Source organism: Homalodisca vitripennis, chromosome 1 (assembly GCF_021130785.1).
Source record: "Homalodisca vitripennis isolate AUS2020 chromosome 1, UT_GWSS_2.1, whole genome shotgun sequence".
NCBI lineage: Eukaryota > Metazoa > Arthropoda > Insecta > Hemiptera > Cicadellidae > Homalodisca > Homalodisca vitripennis.
The window spans coordinates 167,607,726-167,624,780 of NC_060207.1; the positions used below are offsets into that span (position 1 = coordinate 167,607,726).

The 17,055-nt window shown below is 37.2% G+C and overlaps 1 protein-coding gene across 2 annotated transcripts in view; it reads left to right on the forward strand.

Annotated features, from left to right (window-relative positions):
* Positions 1-6,628: 6,628 nt before the first annotated feature.
* Positions 6,629-17,055, forward strand: part of LOC124352692 (regulator of G-protein signaling loco) — a 76,100-nt gene continuing 65,673 nt past the window's right edge. The window contains exon 1 of one of the 2 annotated variants that reach the window (XM_046802287.1): positions 6,629-6,677. In XM_046802287.1, coding sequence (XP_046658243.1) covers positions 6,666-6,677 — 12 coding nt within the window. In that variant the 5' untranslated portion in view covers positions 6,629-6,665. Of the gene's footprint in view, positions 6,678-10,707; positions 11,940-17,055 lie in introns of those variants that run through there. The other variant, XM_046802286.1, reaches the window with a different exon arrangement.

A 17,055-nucleotide genomic window follows, 5' to 3' on the forward strand; every position in this document is an offset into this window, starting at 1 on the left:
TGACAGTTTACATGTAGTACGTGCGCATAATGTTTCCAGAGCCTCTTCTACATTATAGCTGAATTTAGCTCAACAGTAACCTTAATTGTTGTTTATTATTTAATAAAAACTTGTCTTGTTTACGTTTTGCCATAATAACAGTGTATTTTATTTTCTCAAAACAAAACTATACTATAGGCCTTTACGAGCCTAGTCTACTTATTGCATTATTATTGAGTTTTTACCTCAAAAAACTAAACAATTGGTACCTGAAGATGAAATCAATGATTTCGAAATGTACATAGTAACAAAAATAAAAGTTTACAAAAAGTGTTAAAAGGTTTATTTATATTGTATCATAAATATTTTTAAGTTGTGTTTCATTGTATTATATTGTTTAGATACTTCTTATTTCTTGGGGAAAATACTTCAGAGGAAAATAATTTAGTTTCTATTTTTATCACTGTCTCAGTTCAAGAGGACAATATTTTGTTTACTTTTCACCTTTGAAGTATTACTGAAATTGATTAATTTTCTACAAACACTTTCAACATGGCGATGTCTCTTAAAGTGGCCAATGCAAAGCGAGAACACCTCTTTTCTCAGATACAAAGTATCTATGATTTAACTAAGAAGACTTCCGATCCAAATATACTTCAGCAGTTGCTTGTCAGAGCTAAATCTATTCAGAAACTTAGACAGGAATTTTCAGCAATATTAGACTTGTGCCACGAGTTGGAATTAAAAGTGGATGCCGACTATACACCTAACTATTCCGCATTAGCGAGCGTGGACGAGTTAGTTGATTACGTTTCTGCTAACGTGGTTATGATTGAGACCAAGAGACAAGCTAAAGCTAATAAAAGCGAAACTATTCCGCCTGCCTCCCCTCAAGTCAACGTCCGGCTACCGAAATTGGAATTAAAAACTTTTGACGGAGCTGCCTTGGACTTCTGTACGTTCATCAACGTTTATGAACAAGCCGTACACAACAATGCGCACTTAAGCGATGTAATGAAATTTCAATATCTCTTGAGCGTGCTTTCAGGCGAACCACTCGCTCTGATAAAGTCGCTAAATATAACTGAGCAAAATTATGCAATCGCTTATCAGCTGCTGAAGGATCGCTACCATAATACTAGGCGTCTACTCACACTACATTTAAATCAAATACTAGACCTTCCTGTCATCTCCAGCACATCTGTGAAGAATATCCGTGCTTTCCTTAATCTTTTTCACGAACATACGCAATCACTTAAAGCGTTAAACAATGACATCACTAGTAACAACCCACTTCTCTCAGCCTTGTTATTACGCAAGATTGATAATCGGATGGTCACACGCCTAGAACAGTTTCGAAAAAAGGAAGAGCTTCATACTTTGCCCTCGGTTGAACAAATAATTGAGTTTCTCAACCTGGAATGCAGCCACATTGAGGACAGTAGTCTACATGACAATATTGTGGACCCCAAGAACGCTTCAAGTTCTTATTTTGGGTCAAAACCCAGATTTGATAAACCCAAACCGTCTCTTAAAAACGTGAGCTTGTTAGCGGCTTCCTCTCCACCCTCCTCGGCCTATAAACAAGGCCCATCATGTTTTTATTGCCATCAGAGCGGTCATAAAATTTATGGCTGTCCCAGCTTCGGCCAAAAGACACCTCAAGAACGGCACGGGATTATTAAACAGCACAACCGCTGTTCTTCTTGTTTGGGGACGCACAGATTAAGTGAATGTCAGTCTAAATTCACGTGTCGAACATGTCGTGGTCGTCATCATACCTTGCTACACTTCACTGATCGGCCAACACGGTCCAGTGTTAGTACATCGGACCGCGTTCGTCCCGTTGTGGAGAACGGCCGTGACGGCGGCCGGCCTGCACAGAGCAGTGCAACACCTACACCTGCTGTCCGCCCCTCGCCTGCGACCACAGCGCTCTCACCTCCTAGCCCGGCCGAACACACCACACTACACGCTCATGGCACACTGCATCAAGACCTCGCCCCTAGTACCACGGTTCTTCTGGGTACTTCTCTTGTCAAGCTCACCGCCTCTAACGGACAAGCTTATGTCTTTCGTGCCTTAATTGATTCAGGAAGCATGCTAAATTTTATTAGCGAGAAAGCCTCCCAACTGTTGGGTACACAGCGCCGTCCGGCCACTATTAATGTCGCCGGCCTTTCTCAAACCTCTGCTCACACACGCGGATTTTTAACTCTGGGCGTGGAAACTCTTGCTGGCCACCCAGTTGCCGCCCCGCACTCGTTCCACATATTGCCACAAATCACTGTAGATCTCCCACGAGTGCAAATATCTCAGGAGGTCATGAATAAGGTTAAAAATATTACACTGGCTGATCCAACCTTCCACCTCCCTGGTGGCATTGACGTGCTTATTGGTGGAGCGCTATTTCCACATATTCTTACTCACGAGACCTACTCTCTTGGTCTCAATTTACCTCACGCCCTGGGCACCTGTTTTGGTTTCGTGCTGATGGGGACGGCTCCCTGCACACCACTGACGCAGTCTGTCTCTACTATGGCTGTCTCTCTTCTCTCGACTGCTGAGGTGGACCTCCACGCCTCTCTGCAGCGTTTCTGGACACAAGAGGAACTGCCTGCTCCCAGTAAAAGGTCTGCAGAGGAAACTCAATGCGATGAATATTTTTCTACCACGCACTCCAGGGACCGTGAGGGTCGATATATGGTCCGCCTCCCTTTCAAGAACACCAGTACTCATCTGGGAAATTCCAAAGTTCATGCTGAAAGTAGACTCTATTCACTCGAGCGCAAGCTCCACGCTCCCACTAATGTGGAGTATTATAATTTATATTCTGATTTTATACATGAATATCTCTCTCTAGGCCATATGCAGGGCTGCCCTACTCCTGACTTAAGCACTCCCCACTACTATCTGCCACACCACGGTGTTTTTAAGGCACAAAGTAGCACCACCAAACTACGCGTCGTTTTTGACGCCAGTGCCAAAACCAGTTCCGGACTCTCTCTCAACGACACTCTGTTGACCGGACCTAAGCTGCAAAATAATATATGTGACATTCTTCTGCGCTTCCGCCTTCAGAACGTAGTGTTCTCTTGTGACATCAGACAGATGTACCGCCAAATCAAGGTGCATCCTGACGATCAACATTTCCAACTGATCTTATGGCGTGATCACCCTACCGACTTGATGTCCACGTTCAAGCTCACGACGGTTACCTACGGCCTGAACTGTTCACCCTACTTGGCCATCAAAACGCTACATCAATTGGCAGAAGACGAAGGTCACCGCTACCCCCATGCTGCTGAGATTCTCAAGCACCAGAGCTACGTCGACGACCTGATCTGCGGAGCTGAGACTGAAGAACTCGCCGCTGAACTTCAAGATCAACTCATCAAACTCCTTCGGCTCGGTGGCTTTGAGCTCCGGAAGTGGGTCTCGAACTCTCCGAGACTTCTGCAACACCTTCCTGAAGATCATCGGGAAATCCCAGTTTTTCTGCAACCCTCTCAGGAGCCTCATTTCTCTATTTTGGGCCTAAAATGGACCCCTCTGACTGACACTTTTACGTTTAATTTTAATTTTTCTTGTGAAAACCCCACTAAGCGTAAAGTGTTAAGTCTCATTTCTCAAGTCTATGACCCCTGTGGTTTTTTGGCGCCTTGTATAATGCTCGCAAAAAATATCATGCAACTCGTATGGATTTCTGGCATAGATTGGGATGATCCGCTCCCTCCAGAAATATACCAAAAATGGCACGCCTTTTTATTTGAACTTAAGCACGTTGCTACTATTACAATTCCTCGTGCTATCCCCTACTCTGCTGCTACTCACTGGGACTTGCACGGTTTCTCTGACGCCTCAGAACTAGGCTATGCTGCTGTAGTCTACATCCGCTCTACCTCCAATGACACGGTGCACGTAAGCCAAGTTATGGCTAAAACTCGCGTCGCTCCTCTCAAAAGAGTGACGCTGCCCCGACTGGAGCTATGCGCAGCTCATCTCCTGGCCCAACTTGTGAAATATTGTGTTACTCAATTAGCTCCCACCCGCAAGTTTGGTTCTATTGTTTGCTGGTGCGACTCTACTGTGACCCTCGCGTGGATCAAAACACCTTCTTATCGCCTCAAAACCTATGTGGCTAATCGTGTGGCGCAAACTCAAGAGCTTGTGGCTGTGGAGTGCTGGCGCTACATACCCAGTGCTTCCAATCCTGCTGACTGCGCCTCCCGTGGAATCCTTCCCTCTCAATTGGTGGATCATCCCCTTTGGTGGCATGGACCCGACTGGTTGCGTCTCCCCTCCTCGGCCTGGCCAGATCCTGATTCCAGCCTGGACTCGGTCTCTCTGGAGGAGCTAGGGGAGCTGAAGCATTCCACTCCTGTCATTGCCTTGGCCACAGCACCGCCTACGTGGGACCTCCTCATCCAGTACTCTTCCTGGAGGAAATTGTTGCACGTGATGGCCTACGTCTTCCGTTTTATCCACAACTGTCGTTCACCAAACCGCCACTTCGGACCTCTCTCCAAGACAGAACGGGACTCCGCCCAGCTGCGAATTTTCAAGACCGTGCAAGAGGAAGCTTTCACTGAAGATCTAGCTCTACTGCGGGACCGAAAGACGTGTTCTACCAGACTTCAACGCCTCGCCCCATTCCAGGGTCCGGATGGACTTCTCCGCGTCGGCGGCAGACTGCGCCACGCTGACCTCCCGCCGAACGTGTCTCACCCGTGCATCCTGCCCAAGAAGCACCCTGTCGTGGACCTCCTCATTGACCATGTCCATGTCAAACATCTCCACGCTGGCGCGCAGCTTACTCTCTCTCTGCTCTCCCAGCAAGTCTGGATCCTCTCTGCACGCAGCGTGGTAAGATCTCGCATTTTTAGATGCCTCACATGTTTTAAGAATCGGCCTAAAAATAACGCCCCTCTCATGGGCGACCTCCCCAAAGCTCGCATTACTCCAGCCCGAGCTTTTCTCTCCACCGGCATGGACTATGGTGGCCCCTTTTCGCTCAAGGTCCATAATTTACGCTCTGTCCGCATTATTAAGGCCTATATTTGTATTTTTGTTTGTATGGTTACGAAGGCCGTTCACATTGAGGTGGTGACGGACCTGTCCACCGAAGCTTTCCTTGGTGCTCTCACTCGCTTCGTTTCTCGTCGTGGCCTGTGCACAGACCTTTATAGTGACTGTGGCACAAACTTCGTAGGTGCTAAAAATGCCCTACACAAAATCCTCACGGCCGACCAGCGCAAAGTCCAAGACTTTGCTGCTGACCGTTCAATTCGATTCCACTTCAACCCTCCTGCTGCTCCCCATCAAGGTGGAATTTGGGAAAGTGCCATCAAGAGTGCTAAACACCATCTAAAACGTGTCATGGGACTCCACATACTAACTTTGTCTCAATTCATGACGCTCACAAGTCAGGTTGAAGCGATGCTCAACTCTCGCCCGCTCACCGCTCTTTCCAGTGATCCCAACGACCTTCTCCCACTGACGCCTGGACACTTCTTGATCGGCTCTCCTCTGGTTTCCGTGCCTGAAGAGAACTTGATGGACATACCCACGAACCGCCTTTCTCACTGGCATCTGGTTCAAGCGCTGCACCAACGTATCTGGAAGCGTTGGCAACGAGAATATCTCCAGACTCTTCAGCAGCGTCTCAAGTGGAGCACTCCTTCCCGCAACCTCCAACCTGGAGACCTCGTCCTGGTGCATCAGGATACTCCCGCTCTCTCTTGGCCCCTTGCACGGGTCACTGATGTCACTCCAGGACAAGATGGTACAGTTCGAGTGGTACATCTCAAGACCTCAAGTGGAACTCTCACTCGTCCAGCAGTGAAGGTGTTTCTCTTACCTCACCTCTACAATTAATTAACTGTCTCTCTACCACCGCCTATAAACTTTGTAATTTGAGCCTATATTGCTCTTTCTCTCATTGAATCCCAAGGTGATTCAAGGCGGCCGGTATGTTAAGTATTATTGCATTAAATAACTTGTTTTTTATTGCCTAATATGAAAAGGCTACTTTTATTGAATAATAATTATGTATATATTTTTTGGGCAATTTATACTCTATATTTTAATTTGTTTACTAAACTGTATATACTACATTAATCCTATATCTCTTTCTGCGGCCTAGTGCCTACAATACCATTCCTTACTGGATTAAAATATTCACGTACAGTGACAGACCAATGAACCATTGTTTCCCGAATCAGCTGTTTACTGTACACTGACCAACCAATCACAACGGTTGACTTATCAATTGCCCACCTTGCAAGCGTAGGCACGCTTGCTCGTTATACTCTCGATCCCGCCTGGGGCACTTATGTACTCTCTAGCCACTGCTTACCATACTTACTCTCTCCCCCATGTGTTACTCTCTCATTTAAATATTAGTTTATTCTATTTGTTGTACATTTACATTAACATTAAAGTCAGTGCTCTGGATTGGCAATCTCTACCAGAACGTCTCTGTTCCCGGACACCCGCGTCTACCGTGCTCTACAGGACTGGCCACAGTGTTATGAACTATTCGTTTGCGGTCGTATTGTGCGTGAGTGAATCCGTGAAGGACATCTTCCGTCTTCACGCCTGCCTACAAGACAGCAGCCTATTTCCAACACTTACTGATCACAACCTGGCCCTCAACAACAGCAGACTACGGTTAGGTACCTCTCATGAAAATAAAGGTAACTGTTTATTTTATACACTTTATTTGAATATGCACTGTTCATAAACTCATTATGTGTAACCTAGTGAACTCTTGTTAAAATCAGTGTGTTCGGCGTCTTCACTGCCTAGTGTGAAGTGGTCCTTCTTAGTCGAGCCCCTAAAATATTATTTCACGGTTCTATAACCAAATTTCATTCTTTTCAGGTATGATGATAGAAATCAAAACATTTAGATACCGGTACTAAGGTATTCAAAAGCTTATATTAGATTGTATGGAGTCCTTTATATTTTTCAGCTACTCAACTCGAGTACAGCTTTGACCGTTACCACTGCTTTTGCTATAAAAGCAATTTTACTTCTTAATCTCCACTCAATTAAACTCGTACTGTATTTAGAAGTCATTTTTTAATATTCTGTGCTTTTCCCCTCGAGTGAAAAATGGACTTTCTATACAACTACTGCATGTCAATTTACTTTATTTCGTTCAAGGTCCTTGAAAAAATGGAGTTAGTGGAAAAATGCTTACGAAATATTTATTCAATTTTATATGTCTAATGTACTAAAGATTAATAGATCACGCAATTTCAGAATAATAAACTAACAATTTTTAGCAACGTGTTTTAAGTGGTCTTTAAAACTTGTTACTTTTATTGATTTGATACGTAAATTATATTTAGTTACAGTAAATTATACAACATTTTTAATTACTTGCCATTAAAGTAATTTGTAGTAAATTATAATTACATTTTTTGTTTGTAAGTTTTTAATTTCCATTATTTTAAGTGTATTATATATGCATATTTTGCTTGCCATTTCTTCTTTTAATTATTTGAAAGATTAAATGTTATTTTGTTTTTTGTTTTAATGCTAAAATAGACTATATTGGAACTTTACCATTTCGTTAGGAAACCCAGCACTAGCAGATATTTTGACATTGCTGTCTGTATTTCGATTACATACCAGATTCAATGGATGACACTTGCCTATAGTCCCTGATATACCACTAGGCCGACACCGCGGACTGAGGAATGTATCACTTTGTACTGCGCGGTGATAAAGTGGTTCTCCCACAGCAATACCGCAATACCGCCCTGGACAGTATGGCAGTTTGCGCGATCAAACGAGCAGGCACTAATTTTAGTAAATTAACAAAACCTGTTGAATTATTTATGAAATATTAACCTGTGTTAAATATTAAATGAAATTACTTAAACAACGTAACCAATGCTGAATATTTGAATCGCTCGGTCAAGAATAGAAGTTAAGATAATATTTTAATAACCTTTGTCATATAATTCTAAAATTACATACTCAAAAACAGTATACTTATACCTATATTATCATAAGTTTCCGAGTTATGATTTTTTTAAAGGTTACAGTTGCGTTCAAATTCGCCAAAAGTCCGTACTTCTTTTCGATGTTATCGACATAAAACTGGAGGCTTGTGTTTCAACGCAGAACTAAATTACCTAAATTTTAATGTAACTCACATTATTGTAGCTCTACTGGCTAGGTTATCATTAATTTTCAAATTTTCAAACTAGGTTATCGTTTATTGTCTAAACTTTTTGACTAAAGAGGAATTATTCAAATACATTAAAATGTGTGTAAATCTGTATACGTATAGATTGCCGAGAGTAGTAGTGTTGAATGTTATGTTCTTAGTGAATTTGACTTTGAAGAGTGGTACAAGGTACCTATTAAAATGTTTTAGCTTGGTTGCATCATCATCAAAATAATGTTTCACACAAAATTCGTTAGTTCTATGTGCCAAATTAAATAAGTTTTTCGGTTATACGGCTGTAAGTAACACAAAAAACGTTTAAAATCATATACAACCCTATTACTTTTATCGAATTAATTATAATGCGTTAGGTTTTTAACTCTAAAGGGCTCTATGTAAGACACTTTATTATATTTGTTCTTATAGACTGTTAATGTTAAATTTTTTTATCACCAAATAACTACTGCTTAATAAATAAAGAGCTCTTGAAACTATAGGACGATTAAACAAAAGCTGTGCACAGAATAGGACATATGAAATTTAAAGCTTAATATTTGAATAGCGATATAAATGGAGGAAATACTCTGGATGAAATATCCTCTCGAAACCTTAGGATGAAGGCATTCAATCAAGCAATCGGCCAGGATTTTTATTATTATTGCCTAAATCATACTTAATTATTTGAAAGCACATAGAATAAAAAAACTATAGAGTTCCAGAGTGAAACAACAATCTTCAACAGCACTGTTTTGGCAGCTTTATTAGTGAAGGGTAATTTACAACACTTTACATTTCATATACACAACGAAGCTGTAGTAGGATGGGTTTTGTTTAATGAGAATTTTAGTTTCATTTCATCTTCCGCTTAGTGCAGCGTCTGTAAAGAAAACTCGGTTGCTCCTCCATCCTTGGGATCGTGTCTGGAACATCAAAATGCACTCAGTTTGGTACCTCATGAGACAATTTACATTGCATGATTGGCAAATACGTTCTTTGGCTTACGTCTTCACATTAAGGTGGTACAAAATGTGTTTTAGAGGAAACAATCGGCTTTGTCTTATTTAATTGGAGTGCATCTCTGCCCAAAATTGATAAAATAAATGAAACTATGTTGAAGTTAGAATTAGATAACATTGATTTATTAAATATGCGTATAGAGAACTCAGATATGGCCTTTAACTTTATACTAAAAAATCTGTAAATATAATACCTGGTCTGCCTAGAAGAAGTATTAATAAATATTCTTGACATTATATTACGCCAATATCAGGGTTTTATTTTAAACAACGGTGATCAAACATATTTATTTTAGGATTTTTCCATCATGGGTAGGTCTAGCCTAAACTTAATTATGCTGAGGTAGGCTTTAGTTATTGTAGTTTCTATTACAGACTAAGCTATTTACAGAGATTTTACCTAGTGTAATGCACAACACAAATGCGCTTTTAAACCCTTAATATTTCCAAAGTATTTGAAATTCAAATATCCTTTGCGTTTACTTAAAGTATGTCTTATCAACTGTGACAGATAATTGTTTTTTTATTTTTCATCAATTAATTTCCAGTTGTATTGTAGTACGTACTATCAGTAACGCTCCATCTAAATGTGTTTTTATGAAGGTAGAGAACTTTTGACACATAAAGCAAAGCTTCAGGGATTACTTAATACCCTTTCATGGATAAAATTATTTTCTAGAAGAATGGGCAGCTAAATATTAAGCCCAAAGAGCAGTGTGAATTTTTTTGTGGGAATTCCTGAACATTCAAGGAGGATATGTGAAGGTTACGAATAAACGAAGTTCTGGTGACATTCATTGTGTTTGAGGCTATTATTTTAAGTGCTGGAAAGGTGTTACGCCAAAAGACCAATGTTGAACACTTAAGTTTTTCGTTTTTTCTTGTTAAGTGTATACTATTTTAATAATTTATGATAAAATACAAAAAATGTTGGTTTCTCTGAAATTACGAATATATAAACATGCATATTAAGCATATCTTTAAAATGAGACATCTGTCACATTCTATGACCAAAATAAAGGTAGTAAAAGTGTTTAAGATTTAACATTGTTCTTATAGGGCTACAATAAAGATGGCCACCAGTACAGGCGGCTTCTAAGATGTTGTTTAGTTACTATATTTATTTCTCCATTTTGTCAAGAGTGATTCTTATTATTTAATTTCCTTGTCTTATATTTCGTTGTTCTATCTCATTTTACAGTTCACAATTGTCTTTGATTTTTAATCAATCTAAGCTATTTCTATTTGCTCAAAAGGCGTAGTAACCGTTGTAATAAGTAAATACTATTATAGTAATACGCCCCTAACCATTATAGCGAATCATTGATTTCAGTATGAATAGTGAAAATATAATTATATCAGAAAATCTATCAATAGAGAGTGCAAACTTACGAAATGTAATACAAATTTTGAATTTTAAAGTTAGTCTGGTGTGTGCTGCACTTTTTATAGTAATTATTCTTTACTGGTCCATAAAACAAACCAGAACCTTAATGTCAGAAAAAGTTCAACAGTCAACTCGGCTCGGCACTCAGGAATGTTCGTTGTCAAATTAGTGCCTATGCCTCGGGGGATATGTATAATTTTGTATAGTTTTGTGGCTTACAATAATTGATTTCTAATTACTTATTTTTGAAATTGTGTAAGATAAGTGCTAAATAAAATTACGTAATTTCTTTATACAACAGCTCAATAATAGTAGAAAATGCAGTGATGTGGATGTGAGCAAACCAGGTTATGTGATGTGAGAAAAACATCAACGCAATATTAACTTTCTTTTAATATTAAATGTCATATTTATATTATAAAAATATAATATTTTGTTTAGAAAGTTATGTAGTATTTTTTTCTGAAATGGCTTAATTATTTAATTGATTTAAACCTGCAAAGTAGCCCATAAGCTACTGTCAAATTTTATTCTTGTAGCTTATGAAATTTTACTCAACTCAGAAAGAGAATAGGATCAGTGTAAGAGCTTTGTTTTTTAATCCTGAATAGCTTAAACATATTGCATGTGAGATGATCTTGATCTATTTCTTGAAATAAATATGCACCCAATCCGAAGACGTAAAAAGCGTCCTAACTATGGAGTGAGAACAGTTGAATTGAGTAGAGGTAAAAATGGTTTTGGTTTTACAATATCTGGACAGCAGCCATGTATTTTGAGTTGTATTGTAGCTGGAAGCCCAGCTGAAAACGCTGGTCTAAGAGCAGGTGATTATTTAGTAGCAGTTGAAGGGCAAAGTGTAAGTAAAGTTCCACATGATGATGTAGTTCGCCTAATTGGAGCTTCCACTGGAGTATTAAAACTACAAATTGCAGAAAATTACTACTCTGATAGTTCAGATGATGACGTAGTCGTGACAGCTAGACAAAAACCAAAGTATCCACACAAACCAAGAAACAACGCTCATAATGCACGGTCTGCTGCTGTCACGCAACAAAGTAGAGCAGCTAAGGTTGTCCGGGACTTGCGTACTGGAGCAATGTTTGAAGAGCAAGTTGTAGTACCTGTGGAATCAAAAGCACCAATTTCTCCACTTAGAAGCATCAAGTTGCTACCAGATTTGAATTTGCATCAGTGGAAACCTCCTTGTCACTTGTCTGCACCATTAGCCAGAATTATCTTACCCAGCACCTCAAATGATCTTGCCAATCAACGAGAACCAGTTGCTGAAGAACCAATATACCAAGCAATTATTGGTTATTTGGGAACAATTGAGATGCCCAGGAAACTGCCCCCGGGATCAAGACTTCAGGTAAGAGAGTACTGTGAACAAAAGGTTGTAAGAAATGCCACTGTTTTATACTTGTTTAATCCCTTAGTTTCGCAGTAATTGTCGATTTACACAATTAACCTTATCTTGCAATAAAAATATACATTTTCATCGTTATTTTAAAATTATTCAGTTTTATGGATATGCTGTGAAAATGAAAGTGTAGCTTAGATGTATCTTACTGGAAATCAATATATACTTATTGACGTTAGAATGCTTGTGGTCTGAGCTTGAATTTAAGTAGGCTACTACCTCGAAGAACGTTTTTTATTTCTGCCAGAAGGTTTGGATGGTGCCGAAGGCACATTTGTCAAAATAAGTGGCTACCATGACAAATGAATAATTGACACTCATAATTATTGAATCATCAATATTATGAGTAATAAACCTTCCATATTACTACCGAATCTATATTACGCTATAGTTATTACAAATTAGAGTATAGTTGGCCTGTTTTTATTTCTTAAAAGTAATAATTTAATGATGAATAAAAACTATCTAGGCTATGCATATTTATAAATGTAACAAACAAAACAGTGTAAAATTTAGCTACTTTTTTATTATTTTGAAAGATTAACCTGTCCGACAACTTGTGGCATAAATAATACATGTACATCGCCATTGTACTTGCGGCTATTAGAGATGGGCAGTTTATATTTAAGGTGTTCAGTAATAGGGTTATTCAGTGGTAACCTATTATCAGGATAAAGTATTACCAACAACACCCTGTTATTTCAGTAATACCTTGGCTGAATGATTTGGGGTTCTCATAATGTTTTTTTTAGTATTTGGTTACTCAGTAATTGTAACACCCAAGACAATTTCTTGTAAGCAATTAGGGTAGGAATGGAAATATTAGGCTATGGAATGTATTTATCCAATATAAGTAGGATAGATTACGTTATCATACATATGTTACTAGTAGTACCTAAGTTAAAGATAACCTTTACTGAGTTTGAATTTGGGTACTATCTCGAGGAATGTTTTTCTGTCTTCGTCAGAAGAAAGATGACACCGAAAACCCCTTTGAAGCCCAGGGACATTTCTGATCGGTACTTTTTAAACCTCAGATCATGTCCCAGATCATCCTATTTCTTCTGTCAGATCATGTTGAACTATCTGGGATGTGATCTGAGGTCGGAAAAATAGAAAGCAAAAAACATCTCTCAAGATAGACTAGTACCTAAATTCAAGCTCACATCATGTGAGCACTCATAAATGTTGACTTTAAATTTGTATGTTTATAAAACGTTTGTATTTATAGCCTAATAACAAATAGTAGATAGGGACGTATTGGCCAATATCGGTTCTTTTCGTGCAGAACAAGACGTCGTATAATTTTCATAATAAATCAAATAAAGACTGTTATTTCTAATAATGTAGTTTTTTTGGTCCTGGTTGATAAAAACTATTAAAAAATAGTGGCCTCCAGATAATGCTAATATACCCAATAGTTATATTGTATAGTGAAAATTTGAAATAACCGGTTTATAGTTTTATTAATCCATCAGTCTAAATATTGTAGTGAGTTATTTAAATTCATGAATACTATGTCTAAATAGATTACACATGTAGATTTAGACTCAGTTTACTTGAGAAATGCCAGTTCTTTAACAGATGATGCTAATTACTGAGAGTAGATCAGCTTGTAACAGGTCACTAGTACATAGTAACTCAACACGTTATTTTGGTAATAGATTTTTTATAAATAAAACTATTTCCCACATCTAGCGGTCATTACTCAAATACTATATACACGACTTAACTTTGTTTCAATTAATTTGGAACAATAATGCCCAACCGATGTTATGTTATAGGCTTTTAGGATTGTATTAACAGTATTGTTATTCTGTAAAATAAAATAGCTGAAAATTAATTATGAATATCTATAGGTTAAATGTCTTTATATTCAATAGTTTAGATATTTCTAATTGATAGATATTGTGGTAGCCGCTTATTATACTGCAACCCTATACTTTTCTATGATTAGTATCTAAAAATCAAGCTCAGATTATTACCACCCTAATCTCTTTTCAGATTGGATGACATAAAAATTGGTGTAGTATGTTGATAATAATTAACACCTTATCCTTCCGTTCTAAGTCAAAATTTCCTTTATTTCGTTAATTTTATATTAGAACCAACACTTCAAATTATTGTAAACCAAACATTGTCTGGCAAGTGTTACAAAACAAAATCCTCTGAAATTTAGGTTTCTAGCCTATTAGAGGTACTGATGACGATCACTGCAGCGACAGTTTATCATTCTTAACAACTGGTGACCGCCGCTGCAGCGACAGTCAAACATCACCACGAAAGAGTTACTTTATAAAGTAACTATAATGGTTTTCAACGAAAATAATGGTTACATTTGATAGCAGATATATAAATGTATCGATTAATATGAAGTTCTGTACTTTTCTATCTCTAATACAAGTCGGAAAGAAGAATACCATGTCTAATTTTCATTCTTGTCATTCCTTTGCTTTTGTTTACGTATTGGTTACTTTGTTTGTTTATGTTTCTTGTATGTAATATTATTTGAAATTATTATTTACTAGTGATATAAACTTGTTTTGAAAAGTATTTCTCTTTCATGGAGTGATGTAATGAAACATATAATTAGCGTTTATTTCAAAATAACCCAGTTTTGTAATCTATGTTTAGTAGGCCTAGATTAGGAGTGTCTAGTGTATTTTTTGGCAAGTTTTATTTATTTTATATGTTGAAATATACCAACATTATAAGAATTCGAAATGGAACTATTTCTATCAATCTAGTGATATAAGACAGTGGTTAGAAAGTGAACCAGTAGACCATGACAGTGGTGGTGAATCTGATTAGGTCTAGTGTATGATCCCAGTGCCCCAACCTAAACTAGGTTTGTGATTGTAAATTTTTGTAAAAACATTTTTATAACAATCAGGGATATGTACTCACAAGACAGAATGTTTTTAGTGGATAAATAAAATGTTATTAATTCAAATGAGAAAAAAATTTGTGTCTATTTAGATATAAAGTTTGACATATAAGAAAATTTATGCTTTGTGGATTCATAAATATGATGAGTTATGCTACATAATTTTGTACTTGTACTTTTTATTGATAAATTATATGTTATTGCTAATTCTTGATGTGATGTAATACTGTTTCATGTAAGGAATAACTATTATTGTTGTAATATAGTATGTTACCAGGGTAATGTCAATTTTCAGTAAAAATGTTCTGTTGCAAGTTTTATCAATATAGAAATAACAATTAAAAATTATTAAATAGGTCCACCTAACTGTATGCTTTCTGAAACTAAAGAAATGTATAGATAAATTTTATATTTTGGAATTTTGATTTAGAACAAATATACCAACTCATTAATTATCCACCTCCTAAGACAAAAAAATATTACTTAAAAGTTTCAAATTTTCAAAAAAAAAATTAGGTACTTATAAGAGTATGCATAGTAAGAAATACAGATTTTAATTAAAAAAGTGATATATGACAATTATAATCAAATAACTTTTAGTATTTCTTATACTTTTTTTAAAATACTCTTGCGAAACCCGGAAAAGTGGCCTGCCAATTATAGAGGTAGTTTAGTTTGCAGTTTTTGGTTTAAATTTATTCATTTTATAAAAGCCTATATTTCAATATTAAAATATATTAAAGGAGAAACAGTATAAAATACTTTGTTTAAAGTTTGTTTTTGACAATGGAAGGATTGTGAAAGAAACAGGATTTTTCTGGACATTTGGCATTGTTCATTGTATCACTGAGTAATACAATACAATCAGTAGTGTTACAAATAGTGTCATAAAATAGTAGAAAATTACCGACCAAGGCCAATAAACTTGAGTTAGTAGATCTTGAGTATAATTTAACTAAGACTGCACAGAACAGCTCCATGGTAGTAGTCTGCTATTTTGACTGACACGTCTGGCACAGGTTATGAGTACGATGTTTACAGCACAACAGAAGGCACAGTGTGTTCTTTGATACGGCAGGATTGAAATTGATTGTTAGTTTGCAGCGTCGGTTTCAAGTTAGGTATCGAGGTCAAAATTCTCCAGATGATAAAGCAATTTGTCGCTGGTTTAACCAGAAGTGTGACACAGGAAGTGTCTTGAAAGGACATTCAACTGGCATTTTTGTACACATGTTCTACGAATCTCAATGTTTTATGAATAATATCATGGACTGTCGATTTGATCATGTTTAACTGAAGACTTCATCGGGCAATCGATTTTTTTTTTTCTGATGCAAGATTGTTGGATTTGTTCGATTTTGCCATCACTTGTTTTTGGCTAGCCAATTAACTGTAAAACTCAGATACAATGCAATGTGTGCCCTGGCTTTCCGATCTCTGTTCTTTGTGTAATCCAATTTCCTTGGTTCAGTCTATAAATTAGCCTAGATATAAATTTGTATACACGTAGTCAGCATCATATTTTTCATCAGTGGACCCACTGTTCCCTGAATGGTTCTCTTTTTCCTTAAAATAATTGCACATTGTGTCCTGGTGCATTGCTTTGTTATTCCATTTGCTATGGTCATGTGCTTGCTGTGCTCGCTTGTTTCCTGGAATTGTAGTCATGGAGCAAACTATTTATTTACCATTTTAGTTTCCATTCATTCTTTTTATTCCTTCAGTTATTGTAAATATGCTGTTCCACAATAAATCATAATAATAATAATAATAATAATGATATTTATTGCCATTGATGAAACCAACTGAAATAGACAAAGTGTAAACACAAAGGTACTCACCACTGCATTACAAGCTAGATTAAGACCTGATTATAACATTCATCTTACAATTCTTCATGTAAACTTAATGCTCACAGGTGCCTATAAAAATATTCATCAATTGAATAAAAAGGTTTCTTACCTATTCAATTATATATCATTTTCATTTAAAACTGTGGAGCTTTCTAGCTTTGCAAAACAAGCAAATTCCAGAAGTTTATTGAAAAATTTCATACAGTAAATTTTAGAAAACATCTTTTTATGACTATCGATGTTGAGGTATGATGATCAAATTTTTATGTATTATATTATATTATAATCGTGTATCTAAAATTCATGAAAATGAATTTTTGTGTGA